The 15,409-nt window shown below is 44.6% G+C and overlaps 1 protein-coding gene across 1 annotated transcript in view; it reads left to right on the top strand.

The window, feature by feature from the left end:
- Positions 1-15,409, top strand: part of ADAM9 (ADAM metallopeptidase domain 9) — a 29,334-nt gene that overhangs the window by 327 nt on the left and 13,598 nt on the right. The window contains exons 2-6 of the mRNA XM_010562970.1: positions 9,512-9,609; positions 11,037-11,101; positions 12,216-12,294; positions 14,228-14,304; positions 15,071-15,260. Of these exons, the coding sequence (XP_010561272.1) occupies positions 9,512-9,609; positions 11,037-11,101; positions 12,216-12,294; positions 14,228-14,304; positions 15,071-15,260 (509 nt within the window). The remainder of the gene's footprint in view (positions 1-9,511; positions 9,610-11,036; positions 11,102-12,215; positions 12,295-14,227; positions 14,305-15,070; positions 15,261-15,409) is intronic.

Genomic DNA, 15,409 nt, shown 5'->3' with positions numbered 1-15,409 from the left:
CGGCCTCCGGCCCCAATTCCCGGCCAGGGCAGCGCCCCCGTACCCCTTCCCCGGCCCCGCCGCGAGGATCGGGCCCCCCTCCTCATTCCCCCTCCCCAGGGCTCGGCCTGGCCCTGGGGGCCAGCTGAGGGGGGTCTGGCGGCCCCCGTCCCTTCCTCGGAGCTGCCGGGGCCCGGCCTGGCCCCGAGGGCTAGCAGGTGGGGTGGGAGACACCCCCCCCCCTTCCCTTTGCCAGAGCAGGGGGTCCTGCCCAGCTGTCCCCCCCAATGCAAGGGGATTTCCCCCTGTGCGGGTAGCACTAGTGGTACGCGGTCCCAGCGCGGGGGTCACAGGTGTCGGAAAGAGGGTGCTGTGGGGGGTGACACAGCCTGGGCCCTGACTGGGACTGTCTCTGCCAAAATGTGCCTGGTAAATGTTGTGCGTGGTCAGAGAGGGGCCGAGAGGACAGCAGGGCCTTTGTCTTAACCCTGAAATGCGAGGAGGCAATCTCGGCCGGTGAGCTGGGGGGTTCCTGTTACACCTGCTCGAGTTTGCAGGCGTCCGGGGAACGCCGTCGCTTTGCTCTCCAGCCCTCCTGTGCCAGGCTAGGCAGTCTGCTCTCTAGATGCTCTTCTTACAAGGCAGGTGGCAATCCACGTACAGGAAAGCCTGTAAAAAGTGCGGTGGGGTGGGCAGCCTGTTCACGGGTCTCCCAGAAATTTGTGCGAGCAGATCCCGGGTACAACCGTGTCATTTCCCTGCCCGGAGGATGTTGCGTTTCTCTCTTGAGGTGACAACACCCACAGCGTTTCCATTGCATTTCAAGGGACACGTGCAGGGACCTGTGTCTTCTCCCTCTCTCTTTGGGTGACCTTAGCCATCATGGAGCCAGGGCACTGCCTGCACTGGCAGAGCCAGGCATGGGGCAGGACCCCGGCCGGCTGTTCTCCCCCGAGAAGGATGGAGGCTGCATCCTGGGGCAAGAACTCGGACACATCACGGTGTCATCGCTAACAGCAGTGAACGCACACCGTGCTCTCCTTATGGGCTTTTAATGAGTTGACGCTGTGCTGTCTTTATGGGCTGTTTGTGAATTGAAACCGTTCTGTTTATGGGCTTTTATGATGCTGATTCTGACGTTAAATATACATGATAGGCAGAAATGTCTCCTCTGTTGTTGTTTTCCTCCTCCTGAAGGGATATATGGGCTGTGTTAAACTTCTGTGTTTATCATTAATGCATAGTTTTATAGTCAGGACTTCCTAATTGAGGAATCTTTTCTAAAACTAATATTGATGCTTGAGGCTGAGAAACAGTGCTCTTGTGGTGGGTATCTCTCCCTGCGGGATTCTGTGCTGCGAATCTCTTGCCTCTCACTTGGTGTGTTGTTACTGGCAGTTGTGAGCTGTGCGCTAGACGAAAGCCAAGCTTTGAAAGGTGGCTGTTGGCTTGTGGTGGAGGTAGCATGGCATGTTGGAAACTGCCTTGCCAGAGCACCGAGGAGCAAAATCTTAAAAGTGACACATCTCCAGGATATTGGATGCTTGTGCTTCCAGTGAACTGGTCAGTGTTTTCAGGAGTAATATTTTAGTTTCTACCTGTGGCTGGGAGGAGACACAGGTCACTGAGTTACTGATGGTGGGTGGCAGTTTTCCTCTCTGCCTTCTCAAGTCTCTGTCCCAGCTCATAGTGCCAAATCTGCAATGAAAGATAACAGGCCTCCTTTGTCTCAGGTCTGAGCGTGAAGGAGAGGGGAAAAGTGTTTATCCAGGAACTTCCAACTTTGGGGTTAGAATATAAGTGCTTTGGACACTCCCCAGTTAATAGGGATATGAGGCAGAAATGGGGTATTACAGGAATCTACTAACTGAAAAATTCCTGAATGAACATAATCTTGTAGTGATGTGTAGCCTTAAGGGATTTGTATAGTGTAGATTTTCCCCTCCTGTTTGTGTCCGTAGGAGGCCTCAACATTTGGCTGTATAAATTCATAAAGAAACCATCTGGCATTGCCATAGGCAGGAACTGTGTTTCTTGCTATATGGTCTCTTCCCCAATACTTGGTGTCACACTCATACCAGGATGTTTTAGCCACGCTTTACCAGTTTTTAAAGGAATTCTTAAAGCATCTAAACACTTTGGTTTGAATTTCTGGGGAGATGCAGTGTTTGGTTAAGATAAGTCCTTTGTTCAGCTCGTGAAAAACACAGCACTGCCTCACCCATATTTCAGCAAATCTGGGACAATCGTTCAGCAGAGTAAAGAGGGTTTTTGTGGTTATTTCCTCCATGTGAAGAATAAAAAGAGGAAAGAACTTTCAGTGTAGCTAATGTTGCCTCTTGTAGTGCTTTGTTTTCAGAAAAAGGAAGTTTGAAACATGACTTTGTAGTTTTTGCATGTCTTGATCATTCTCAGTTCTCAAGATAAAATAAAAAAAAAAAGTTTATTTGCTCAACTCCACCGAGTTCTGTGATTGAATTTGTATTGCGTGGTTTCCTTTGGCGGCCAAATTTAAAGATAGCAACATCTCCAAAGAGAAGCGTTCCCACGAACCTCCACTGTGTGAAGTGAGCTGACATCTACACAGCTGACGAGACGTGGAGGAAGTGAGTGGGCTCTGTGTGCGAGGAGCTCCTCTCCGTGGGCAAGGCTGTCATGGATGGGTGGGCAGAGACTCCAGAGCCATTGACACAGGAGGAAGGGTGTCCCGGTGAGATTAATCATCTTGCACCCAAGGATAGTGTGGCTTGGCTCTTTTTCTCCTTGTAAGAAGGTTCCAAGGTGGAGAGGATGTTGTGACAGTACCAGAGAACAAGAGCGATAGTCCTTTTTGTGGAACAAGAGTAGCTGTTGTCTTGCAGACAAATTAGTGTGGCTTTAGAAAGGGCAGAAGGAATAGTAAAAGTCTAGACAGGAAACACTTACAGCATAGGTCAGGATTTCAGCAAGAGGGAGGTAAGAATATTCTAGGAAATATTGCTGTAGAAGAGCTCAATGTCCTCATTAATGTCCAACACCCCCAGTAAAATACTAAGAGAAATTACATTAACCGTTCTTGCCAGCTTTAATGTTAAACAAATATTCCAGGTGAGCAATAAATCAAGTAGATGAATTTACTTCTCTTGCCACGATAGTTGGTCATCTTTTCCTACCTTCTAAAAAGGCACTGTGACACAAGGAGACCTGCTTGGTCTGAAGATTTAGAGCAAGGGAAGGAGGAGACAGAAAGAAAAGTCACAAGGAGGAGTACCCTGTAGAAGAACGGCTGGCCAGATGTTCCTGGGTGCTTTGGAGATGGAGCACTACCAAGGCACTCTTTAGTGTTTGAGGTATGGGAGGAACTGAAACTGCTGGCTTCATAGGAAATGTTCCTGCTTTTAGCAGAAGATGTGTTAGCTTGGTGTTTTGTATAAATCTCTAAATATTTTTAAGTGGACTTGGATAGTACTTACATAGTGAAAGTGAAGGAGATTTTTGCTTCCAGTAATCCAAAGAGTAAATCTTACTAGAGCTGTCATCTTAGCGGACAGGTCAACTGCACCTAAAAATGTTTTTCCTACTATGTAATTGATTGGAGAAATACACTGAAGAAGTAATAAGTGGTTATGTGTCATTCTGGAACGACGTCTGTAAGCCAGTTCACAGAAGTTTCTCCTCAAACAGATACTGCTTGGCAAAGTCCTTTATGATGTTGAAAATGGGATATAGAGAATGCATATTGAGTTTGCAGTTGATACCCTTCCAGTCAGATAGGATTCAGGCTCCTCAAATAAAGAGTTAGCAATCCCAGTAATGTGGACACATGAGAGAAATATCTGGCAGAAGGATGCAGCTTTGAAAGGACAGGTGCAAAGTGTTCTGCTGAGGTGGAAATAATTGTCTGCACAAGTACGAGAGGGTGAAAAACAGGGTGCAGGAGCATGTGAGCAGGAAAGGAAATGAGTGTTAGAGTAGGTTAAATGACAAGTGAATCAGCCATGCTGTCTGTTATGGAAGAAAGATTAACTTGTGGAGATACATCAACACGCAAAGCATGCGAACCTTGATACTTGTGAAGTCTCGCTGGACTGTTGTGTCCTGTTTTGCATCCTTTTTCAGGGTAGGTATGGTCTAACTGGAGAGTAGAGCTAGTAGAGCCTCATATGAACAGTCAGAGATCTAATAGGGTCCACAAGGAAATATTGAATATTGGCCTTTATTTAGTTGAAGGAGAGGAGAGGGGAGTGTGACAGCATACTTTGGAAATGTAAAAATTTCCAGCCAGACAGGAGTAAATTGTCCACCTCCTTTGGGGATTAGAGATATGGCTTAAAACACAGTGAGGGAAATCCATTGGACATCAGGGATGCTTGTTGGAGATGCTTTGTGTGAAATTGATCCCACCCTGGGACCCAAGGAGGGACTAGATGGCTGCGTAAAGCTTTTATCACTTCTTCTAGTGAGCAGTCTGCTGCCTAAGCATCAAATGACTGGCGCAGCTGACCTCATCTATTAATTGTAATCAATTATAACAATGGTGAATTTAATGAGTTTGTGTATTTAATGCTTTAGCAATGTGCATCTTTTGACTCAGACATGCACACAGCTAATAGAAGATTAATACTCGTTGCTGCTAACTGATGCTCTAGGTTTAATATGGTTGTGGTTAAGCCTTCACATTTATAGTAAAATGGCTAAAAGTTGCTAGGGTGGATGCACGCATGGGATAAATCCAAAGAGACGTTAGCAATATCTTACTTCTGTGCGGTGCTATTTTTTTTCCTGGCTCTGTTTCCACGCTCCCTTAGGGACTGAGTAAATTGAAGTAGGCAAATACGAGTAAATGGTCATGTTGGGTGTCCTCTCTCCAAGTTTTGCTGATAGACAGCTGTGATCCGAAAGGGGTGATCATAGCAGAGATCAAGCCCTGCAGCTGTTGCTGGCAGTTCCAGTGCACTGCTGGACCCTGTGATGCTGCAGGTGGGATGGTTTTGAGCCTTGTCTCCGCGAATCCAGTCCTCTTCGGTGTGGGAAGGGTGGTTTTTTGCACGTTCCTTGTTAGCGTCTGTCTGCAGTCTGAGCTGGTCACATGCTGATAAGCTTGTTTTTATGAAATGAATTTGTTTTGTGGTGCGATAGGCTACAGCCTAAACTTTCCTATTTCTCTCTTTTTTTTTTTTTTTTTTTTTTTTGGTTCTATTGAAGAGAGTATCTTTGACCTCACTTTAGTAGGCTTGGGAAAGAGTCATGGTAAAAGAAGGGTGATAATTGGGGTGAACTGTTAAGTGTGGGTGGATGTAGCTGCATGCTGTATTTCTGTAGTTGAGCCAACAATCTGCAGGCATGCCAAGGTCTATGAAGACCAGAGATGCAGCTTGACTTTTGCTGAATATAGATCTTACCTGTCGGGGAGTGAATACCCTAACAGCTTACCTCAGCGTCTGGAAAGCCATAACGGCTACGACACGTTTCGATGGTTTTCAAGCTCCTGCACGACATGGAACGTACATGAAATTCCTACTGTGGATTTGGGGCGGGGAGGGGAAGATGAGTCACATCTTCCTAGTTGCCTCCAATGCTTGGTAATTAAAGGCAGTCTTTAATAAGACAAGATAAATACAGTGGATGCAATTGTTTTTTTTCTCCTTGGAAATACAATCTTAACTAGTGCTACACCCAAGAATGAATGATAAGAAGCATATTCTCAGTAGTGACATGTAGCACAACCCAGATAGTAGCCTTGGCCAGTGGCAGGAAGCACCTGAATACAAGAAGTCCTGTAAGTTACTGAAAAATTTATTGCAGACTGTTGTGCTTGAGAACCATACTTACTATATTGCAATGAAGTTTCTCAAAAGGGGGTGGAGGAAAAGCTACAAAAAATAGCCTATCTTTGGAAAACAGAATATAAATATCTTCAAACATCTTACGTGGAAAACAGCTGAGTATCTGGGTTGGGTTTTTGCTGTCACTTCTGCCTTAATTGCTATGAATTAAACCACCTTTACTTTGTACTGAAATTTATGGATGAATTCTCATGGATAGTAACCATCTTGACTGGAGGGTAGCATCTTAACACCAATGTGGTTGCAGGAACCTATCTGATAATGCCTTCACAGCATGCTGGAACGTAGCGCTTATCTAGACTGCTGCAATAGCTGCAAACTGCCTTGTCCTTGCTAGAATTTCGCCTAGTGCTAATCAGGTCAGGCTATGTTTTTCTTCACTGGGTGAGATAAGGTCTGAATGTGTCAGTCACTAGAAGGAACATTGGGTGCTAGGTGGGACTAGGGTGGCTGGCCAGTGTATTATTGGATTAAGGATGTATCTCTCAAGATTTGTGTTTCTCAGTAGGAAGAAGGCCTGTCCCCTAGTAACTAGCCTTTTTAGGAGGAAGATTTAGGACCAGGGTTGTTGTCTCTTGCATGTTCTAATTTCTGCTTCGTTGCACTTGTCCCTTTCATTGGATTTTTGATTAACTAGTCTGGTGCCCTCTTTGAGGGTTGCTAGTGGTGCGTGAAATGTTGCATGGGACAGTCAGCATGGCAATAGGTTCTTTATAAAGTGAGGGTCAATGCCATGGGGATATCTGCCAGAATGGATGCTTTTGTCCTGGGCAGTGCCAGTGAAGCGGTGTGCTGCACTTTCAGCCACTGTGGAGCAATTTTGTCCTGGTGAGAATCCCACAAAACAAACTCTTCTGTACATCAACGGGCTTGTTGTCAGTTTGATCTGTACTGAAACGTGGGGTGAGAAAGGACGTCTTTGCCAGAAGAGGAAAGAGAACTGAAAGTTAAAGGGAAAGCTGTTTGCTGTAAGTTCAAACTTTTAATGTGAAGGCTGCTTTTCTCTTTTTAGTTCCACTAGAAAGGAAGGTGGTGCCTTCCTACCCTTATATTTTAGCTGGTAGTAATTGGAAGCACTTTGTTAATCAAGACAAACACGCCCTCCTCCTCTGATGGGTTGTGCCCACAATGAAGGGAAGAATAAGGCATTGTACCTGAAATAACCTCCCAAACTGGTGGTAGTGAATGGAGGGAAGGAGAGCAGAAAGTGGGGGGAGAAATGTCAGAGTATTCAGAGACTTGAAAATTGTACTCTTTCAGTGCCGTTTCTCTAAGAGGAAGCCTCTTGGTGTTGTACTCTTCCCAGAAATCCCTCCCAGTTTTCCTAGCTTTGTATGATGATTCACTCCTTTGTCTTCTGCTTCCAAGCTGCTTTTGGGGAGGCATGCCCCTTTCTGAGTGCTGCGAAGATTAACCATGCCCTGCTGTTTCTGTAGCATGTGTCCCAAGAGAGTCTCCAAAACTCTGTCCAAATGTCACTGGGTCACGTCCCCCCCTAATAAAGGCACTTCTGGATGGCAGTGGGGAAGTAACAAGTGCAGAGCAGCGACATGCAAGAGCTCGGGACCGGATACGAGCGAAATGTGTCTTTGGAAATGACAAATGTAGACAAGTGATTTGCCGGAGTATGTACTTTTTTGGTGGTTCATCCCAGGGAAGGAAGCAGCCCTTCCCCTGTTTTCGGGCCAAAGAGATATTGACACTGTACTTTCTGTAGCCTGTGAACATAAGGGCTATTTTCAGAAAGTTTCTCTCTGCTTTTTTAATACCTTTTTTTCCAACAATCACAGTAATTAATGAAGCTTCTGCTGCAGTATGTGTACCATGTTATTTCTTGAGAAATAACATAGCTCTGCCTGTGCTTGTGTGACAAAAGTGCTGTATTACAAGTAGGTGCACTGCAATGCATCTGTCTTCTCCAAACGGTTGTACATGTGCACTGTAACAGGAGAGAAGTTGAAAGCTGAATCTAACTGCTTTTGCTTGCTCTTTGGGGATATTGGTGGAAAAAATGCAGAAGTGGACCTGCTTTTCACTTGGGCAGTCACTTACTGGGATGCCTGTTTGGAAGTGCTGACCCGAGGTGACGTTTGTAGCATTGAGGTTGCGTGGCAGCTCGTGCTGGGGACGGGAGGAGAGGCTGCAGAAGCATCTGCAGGAGCCTGAACTTCATTGCAGCTTGATGGTGCTGGCTCAGGAAGGCTTTTGGGGAACCCATGGCATTTAAAGCCTGCATGGGGGCTCCTGCCCGATTCCCAAATGATGGAGCAGGTCTCCCATGGAGGCTTTGAGCACACAGTGCCTTCATGTGACTTGCGAAGCCACTGCCGCCTGTGGAATTGCAGTGTGAGTTTTGGTGGGTTTTAAATGAATGGAGGATCTTGGTCCCACTCGCAGAGTTTTTGGAGCATCTCGGAAACTAAACACACCCTCACCACCCCCCAGATTTGGTGATTATTTCTGGAGACAAACGGTGACAAGGAGGATAACTGTTCCCTTCCCCCTACCTTTAGGTCGGGAAGCTCAGGCTCCTCTGATGAGCTCACTGATTCCATTGCCATGAGCTAGTAAAACTGTTGCTCTTAATCCTGCCTGCAACCCTGGGCGACCAACCTCCTGCTTCCCGGGGGAGCGGCTCCTGAGCCAGGCACAGGCAGAGAAAGGCTGTTGATGGGAAAAGTAATTTACATGTGCAATTTATTATTGTATACATGGTCAATATAGAACAGTTGCTTGCAAAAACTGCTGCCTTATAAAGGACACTTGGACCGTAGGCTTTTGTTTGGTTCAGAGATCTGTCTGATGTTCTATATGCAAATAATTTATGAAGTGATCTGCAAAAGGGCACTTTGTTGCACGCATTTGTTTCACCTCATTTGTTTTTATAGGGTCCTTAAGAGATCTCTAAGAACATAATGAGTAGTATTGGCCTTGTGTCAGAAGCTTGGCTGTGATGTGCGGGGCGAGGGCGTAATGCTGAGCTCTGCTGGGCTGGCTTTGTGCCGCTGTGCCATTAGGTAGCGCAGGAACTGCTGGAGCCCCTGGGAGCTAATCTGGAGAGGCTGCATGGTCGAGCTGGTGCGGTTCTGCAGCTTTGTAGCGCAGGACACCTGGTTTTGACGCTGTCTTTCTGCGTGTCCTTGAACAAGTTCTCTGTGTGCTGACCTGCTTTGTTAAATGCTCTGATTCCTGCTGATAAAAAGTGATGGTGTAGGAGATAGATACTTGTAAGACAGTAATTGGAATGTGAAGCTTTCAATTTGAAACCTTCTGGAAAATTTGGTGTCTTCTCTGCTGTTTGTGTGTTGTTTTCTCTGGCCTTTTACAAGGCAATCTGAGATTTGCTCCGTGCTCTCCTGTGTGCATCAGGGCCTTTGGCTTTTTGTGTTCGAGTTACTGCTCTCTAAATGCGTGTGGTGCCTTCTTGGCAATGTGGTGCTATGCTGTCTCTTAAAAGTAGAGCTTGTAAGTATGCGATAAGAAACGATGCCAGTCTAGTGGCAGAGGGATCTGCTCTGTGCAGTGCTGCAGACGTGCACTGAGCAGCCCAGTTTCAGGGGTCTGTGATAAGTTGGAGGCCTAAACTGGAATCACAGGCTGCCTCATTCCTACTGACAGGGCTTTTCCTCAAGTTGTGTTTTCTTCCTTGTGCCTTGTCCTTCTGATTGCTTTGTTTCTTTAGCCAGTGTTTCTGTTCTGCCTTCTAGGTTTCCAGCAGGTTTCTCTGTTGTCTTCCTATGAAGTTGTAATCCCGCAGAGGTTAGGAAGAGAACGGCGAGAGGCTTCCAATGTCTCCTCAGTACAGGTACTGGGCAGTCTTAAAAATGCCTTCAGTTTAGTATCTGCTTCCTAATGAGGTCCACCCAAAACTGACCTGAAATTCTCACAAAGCCTTATCAGACTCATCTAGCAGCAAACAAGTATCCATCCTTACAAAAGGTATTACATCTAGCTTTGCCTTTAGCTGAGTTACGGTAAATACCTCCCTGCTCCAGACGTTACAAGTTGCCGCAATGGATTTTTGATCTGGGTCTAAAAGTTGTGTAATGAGAGTTTTTAAGCACTGGAACGAGTTTCTGAGAGGTGGTGGAATGATTCTCCTGGGAGATGCTCAAAATCCGACTGGACGAGGCCCTGAGTAGCCTGGGCCAACTCTGTAGCTGGCCCTCCTCTGAGCAGGGGGTCAGATTAGACAACCTCCAGCAGTACTTTCCAGCCTATATTATTCTGCTGTAGCCATGTAATGAAAGACTGCATGCTTCAACATATTTGGATTAGACCAACTGTGTTTAGTCACAAATCTTGTAAACATTGGCAGAACTTAATATTAACAAAAATGCTGTGTGGTTTATTGCAGTCGTTGACTAGTACTCCTGCTGGGATATTTAATGTAGTGATCAGGCGATTCAGCTTATCCACTTAATATTAAGGACCCTAGTTGCTGTCTGTAGCACTTGGCTAATGCGAGGCTGTGGAGGTGCTGGCTCGCTGTGAATGTTCAGTAATAAAACTGTATTGTCCTTTTCCAGCTGTAACTAATGTTTTTTCTATGGAAGTCTTAGGAACAAGGGATAAGAAAACCACAAAGCTATTTTGAAATAGCTTCCTTCATGTGACTTTTCCCCAGTTACACAGGAAGGGATGCCAGGTTCCGGAGGTAGGGACAGTTATAAAATAGGTTTTAGGCTCACCGACACGTGGTTATTCCTGGTCTGTTGCAACTAGTAAGATTTAAGAAGGAAAGTTTATTAGCTCAGTATCTGGCAATTTCAATGTATGGACAAGGCAGTCATTTTGTCTGCTGGATGTCAGGGAACCAGAGCAAATCATGATGGCTGTGGTCAGCTTCTCATTGCAAAGCCTTGTGGGCACAGTGAAGTTGGCTAGGAACACAAGGAACACCCCTTCCCCTGACCAGCGTTGGGGTACCAGCAAGAAGTGTGATGGCAGAGGCCGCTCAGATCGAGAGAGTTTTGCATCCCTCTGGGAGGCGGTTTAAATTTTGTTGGTATCAGCTGCATCTCCAGCAGGGTCTTTGCTGCCACAGCTGTATCTGAAAGGGCTAAGAGTACAGACTAGTCCCGAGTTACGGAAGGTGACAGTAGTGATTTGAATGCTATAGTCATAGCAGTAATGAAACTCACAGAGACTGTTTTCTGCCAAACTTTTGTTGATTTCAAAGAATGTTTTATTCATTAACATGAGTAAAATTCAACTTTTTTTTATATTCAGGACAAGGTGTCATATGCTATTGAGATAGAGGGAAAAGAATACACGATTCATCTAGAAAAGAACAAGTAAGTGGCTAATTTCTTTAGATTATTAAATTCCATCTATTGTGTCCAAACAACAAGCTGGCAGGTAGCACACGAGTTCCGATTCTTGAGGTTGTTTGTGAGAAGTGCGGTTACATGCTAGCTCTGCAAAATCTGCAGAGAAAGACGGCGAAAGTGGATTGAATTACAGTGTCTTGGCTATCAACCAGAAGTTTTGTTGAACTCCTGCAACCCTGGTGATCTCCTTTCAGTGAAGGAAGCAGTAGTTTGCTCGAAGGGGATCTGGGGAATCGTTGAAATGACTCTCTCTATTCACATCTAAAAATAAACAAACTGAACTATATTTCAAGTAAATATTTTTGCTTTCTTCTGGGTTTTGTTTATTGTTTCAGTTTTTTTTTTTTCCTGTCTCAGTAGCACAAGAATACTAATAAATGAGGAAGCTGACTTTATATCCAAGGCTTTAATACCCATAAATTACAGACAATATAGATGTTGTCTCTCTTGAGTTTAATTTTTAAAGGGCTACTTGCAGCAACAGCAAGTTACCATTTATCAGGCTATTGCTTCTTAAAACTACCCTCATAATAGAGAAAAGAGACAGAACTATTTAAATGTAAAAGCCCCTGGGGATCTCTAGCAGCCAGTTGCCAAGACCCTGACCCTCAAAAATATGGGAATTCAGCTATGCCGCATCAAGGGATTTACCAGTATGGGTCAGTAGTCTTAATCGTGGGAGACTTTCCCAATGCACTTCCTTCCAAAACTGGGAAAGAGAAGTCATATGCAGCAGACTGAGTGCTGTGGGGTTTTTTGTTTGTTTGTTTGTTTTATTCTGCATGAAAGCAAGCTTTTAGCACAATTTAATGGGTTTTGATGCTTGTTTTACTATTCCAGGGTGAGGTGGTTGATTTGATTTCATTAACGGTTCCACCATTCTGATATCTTGGATTTTGCTGTGGAAATGCACGATTTCTATGCTAATTTGAGGGGGGGGTCCTTTTGAATGTTTCCTTATTTAATTGCAATTTACGTATTTGTGACACTTTTGATTAGGATCATCTTACTGCCCTGCTATAGTGTCATAATCATTTCATGAAATTCCTCTTGTATTCCTTCTCCCCTTTCCTTCCAGAGAACTGCTGCCCAAAGATTTCACAGTTTATACCTATAATAAGGAGGGGAAGTTGCAATCTGAACATCCAGATATACAGGTAGGATTTCTTTCTTTTTATACCCTTACTGAAGGTGACTTGAACACTGAGCATCTACAGGATGAAGGAGTCGTGTTGCAAAATGATAGTGTATTTTTTGCTGGGCCCCCTTCTAATCCCGTGCACGCACTGCACTCTTCCTGGAGAGCAGCCTTGATTTTGGATGAGGCTCTAGCCTGGAGCTTGTAATAGACCTGTGTTATCTTATATGGAGGTGATTGCTGTCTGATTAAAAGCTACTCTTCTCTAAAAAGGAAATGCTTTTCTTAGCTGTCAGATATCTGAGAGTGGTGCTGTCCTTGCCATACAGCACAGTGCAATGTTGGTATCGCTTCTGGACACAGGCCTTGCTTCTCACAGGGACCAGAACATGTGGAGCAGAACTGAGGTGGTCTAGTAACTGAATATATAGCTTTTACTTTTACACACAATGGTCTTCCAGATTGGTCCACAAGTCAAAATGAACAGTCAGCTGCTGACCCATCTTTTCACTTGTGTGAAGCTGTCTGTCAGTGACTCTAAGAATTTTTGAGGGTTGACAGGCTATCTGTTAGTCCAGAAATTTGGGAACTACTAGAAGGGATGGAGGAGATCAAATCTGGAGGACCTTTGAGAGGGATGCTATCTGCGTAGCATTGGAGTTATTCCACTGAAAATGCATTTGCAGCCCTCTTTTTCTGTATGGGCAGGCTGCCTGGTAGGTTGCCTTTTGAAAATTTAATTGTTTCAGTAGAGTAAGAATAAAGAGCAGCTTGTGCAATACAAAAAGGATGAGAGTATTCCTAATGGTTTTACTCTTCTTATGTATCAATGTTGTTCCTTTGAAAGGGAAGCGTTAGTCATATATGATTCATAGGATCTCATTTTTGAAAATAGAGCACCTGAGTCTGTCTAACTTCCTAGTTAGAAGTAATCGACTAAGAGGAGAAATGCTTTTTCTGCGTGAGGTCGTGAAAGTCACAGTGGCCCTGAAGGATTAGCGCATGCCTTCAGTGCTTTCTGCATTCATTGCTGAAACAACAGGCGACGTAATCTACCTGACCCCTATAATTATGTTCAAAAATGCACTTGCCGGAGAAAATGGAGTGTATTTTCCCCATCCTACCCCCTTGTCTAGTTTCCAAAATATGTATACACAGAGGACAAAATGGAAATATTCTGCCTTATCAGGGCTGACGAGGGGTTTAGTGCACAACCAAAAACTTCTGGCAGCACAGTGCCTCTTGGTGAGGATAGCAGGTGTTGGCCCTCTTCTTGCTAGAGAGAGGTTATGTACAAGTCAAACATTCAGCGGGACTGTTTTCTAGAAGACTGAGTGGTGATTTGGCCCAAATCAGTAGGGAGGGGCTGGCCTCGAAATATTTGAGGCAGGGTGGAGAACAGAACTTAAGAGTGGGATGGTTTACGGTCAAGTTAAGAAATCCAGTTGCTAGATAATGCTTCTGAGCCCTGCTTGCCTGGTATTGATAATGTGTTGGTAGCACTGGCTCTGAATCCGGCTTCAGGTAGAATGACTGAGTGGGTGAGTGGGATTTTAAACTGAAATCTGTAATGAACTGCTGGCCCCATGGAGCTGTGAAGAGTATCTGCTTTACAGGATAGGGAGGTAGGGATCCAGTTGGACTGCTGTGCCCCTGTGGCATCTTGATTAGCTTCATATATGTAAGTCCTTGTGGCAGTAAGGCAGGTGAGGAAATTTTTAGATGCATGTTAGCAAAGAAAATGCTGTTATATTGTGGTAGAGCTAGAAGCATGTTAGAAGCTACAGACTGTAGATAAAAGGCATGTGGTAAATTTAACTTAAAGCATATTACGTTCTCAAGTTGTAACTACTACCGGTCAGTGGCAGGCATAACAACTACACGATCAGAGACACTGGGTGTGCAGGTGTGTGTGGAGTATGTGTGTAATGCGCCCTTGTTTTCCCATGTAGGATCACTGCCATTACCAGGGATACGTGGAGGGGACCCTGGATTCTGTGGTTGCTGTCAGCACTTGCTCGGGGCTCAGGTAGCACAGCTCATCTTTTGTGTCCCTGTTGTCACGTGAGTCTCGCGGCTCACTGAACCTGAAACAAAATTCTTGCTCTGTTTTTAACTACTGTTCAGCCAGGCGGGGATTCATTGTCTGGGGCCAAGCTGCAATAGTGTATGCCTTTGTGCAGTCTTTCTCTGGTATCTTTTATTCACGTGGTTAATAGATATTTGAAATACCATTAAATAAGTTGATTAATGCAGTTTGTTTTCAGAGTACAGTAAGTTGTTCTTTGATACAAATTTTGGCTTATTTTCTAGTTTACATAGATGGTCTTTACAAAGAATTGTACATAGTGCAGAAATGGAAACTTGAACACGAGTCTGCAAATTTTACAAAATTGGCCCTAGAGCTTGTGCACTTCAAATTGCATTGGAAATTTTTTCTGCTTTGGGCTAATTTCCATATGTTTTGGGACACTGATTTTTTTGCAGTGCCATGTCAGACACCAGAGTGGCAATAGTGTATTTGAACTAAAGCATCTCTGTTTAAGGCTTGTGATTTAATTTCTGGGGTGTTGCAGGCTCATAAAGAAAATATTTAATTTACTGTATTTGTGAAGGCCATATCCAGTGAAAGCCTGCTTTCAGGCTTGAAATGAAGCGTGCTGTTCTGCAAGGACTGAGATATAGACCTGCCTTTAGTTATCAAAGAATGACTGGTTTTTTGTTTTACTGTAAAAAATCTGGGTAACTATCCTCTGTGCTTAATGCAAGAATTCTCACACACTACCATATTTTAGGGGTTTGGTGACAATAGGGAACATCACCTATGGGATTGAGCCCATGGATTCCTCTTCTGGCTCTAAACACATTTTATATCGATTGGATAATGTGAAGAAAGAGCCCACGATGTGTGGAGTAACCACTGAAGACCATGAAAGGGAGCATACAGAGGAAGATCACCATCCCAGTATGACTCAGCTGCTGCGAGTAAGTACTCCACTGTTTTCTCCACAGTCCCCTATAATGGGTTTTGTGAGTGTTCAGCTAAGAATATGGAAGCAGCTTATCAGATTTCCTGGGGTTTAACACATACCTAAAGGTTTCTGATTCAGAGGGCTTTCTACACTGCTGAAAAA

This window comes from Haliaeetus leucocephalus, unplaced genomic scaffold (genome assembly GCF_000737465.1).
Source record: "Haliaeetus leucocephalus isolate CR32 unplaced genomic scaffold, Haliaeetus_leucocephalus-4.0 Scaffold162, whole genome shotgun sequence".
In the NCBI taxonomy this organism is placed as follows: domain Eukaryota; kingdom Metazoa; phylum Chordata; class Aves; order Accipitriformes; family Accipitridae; genus Haliaeetus; species Haliaeetus leucocephalus.
Note: the sequence above shows the minus strand (reverse complement) of the source record. Positions and strands in the feature narration are given on the sequence as shown.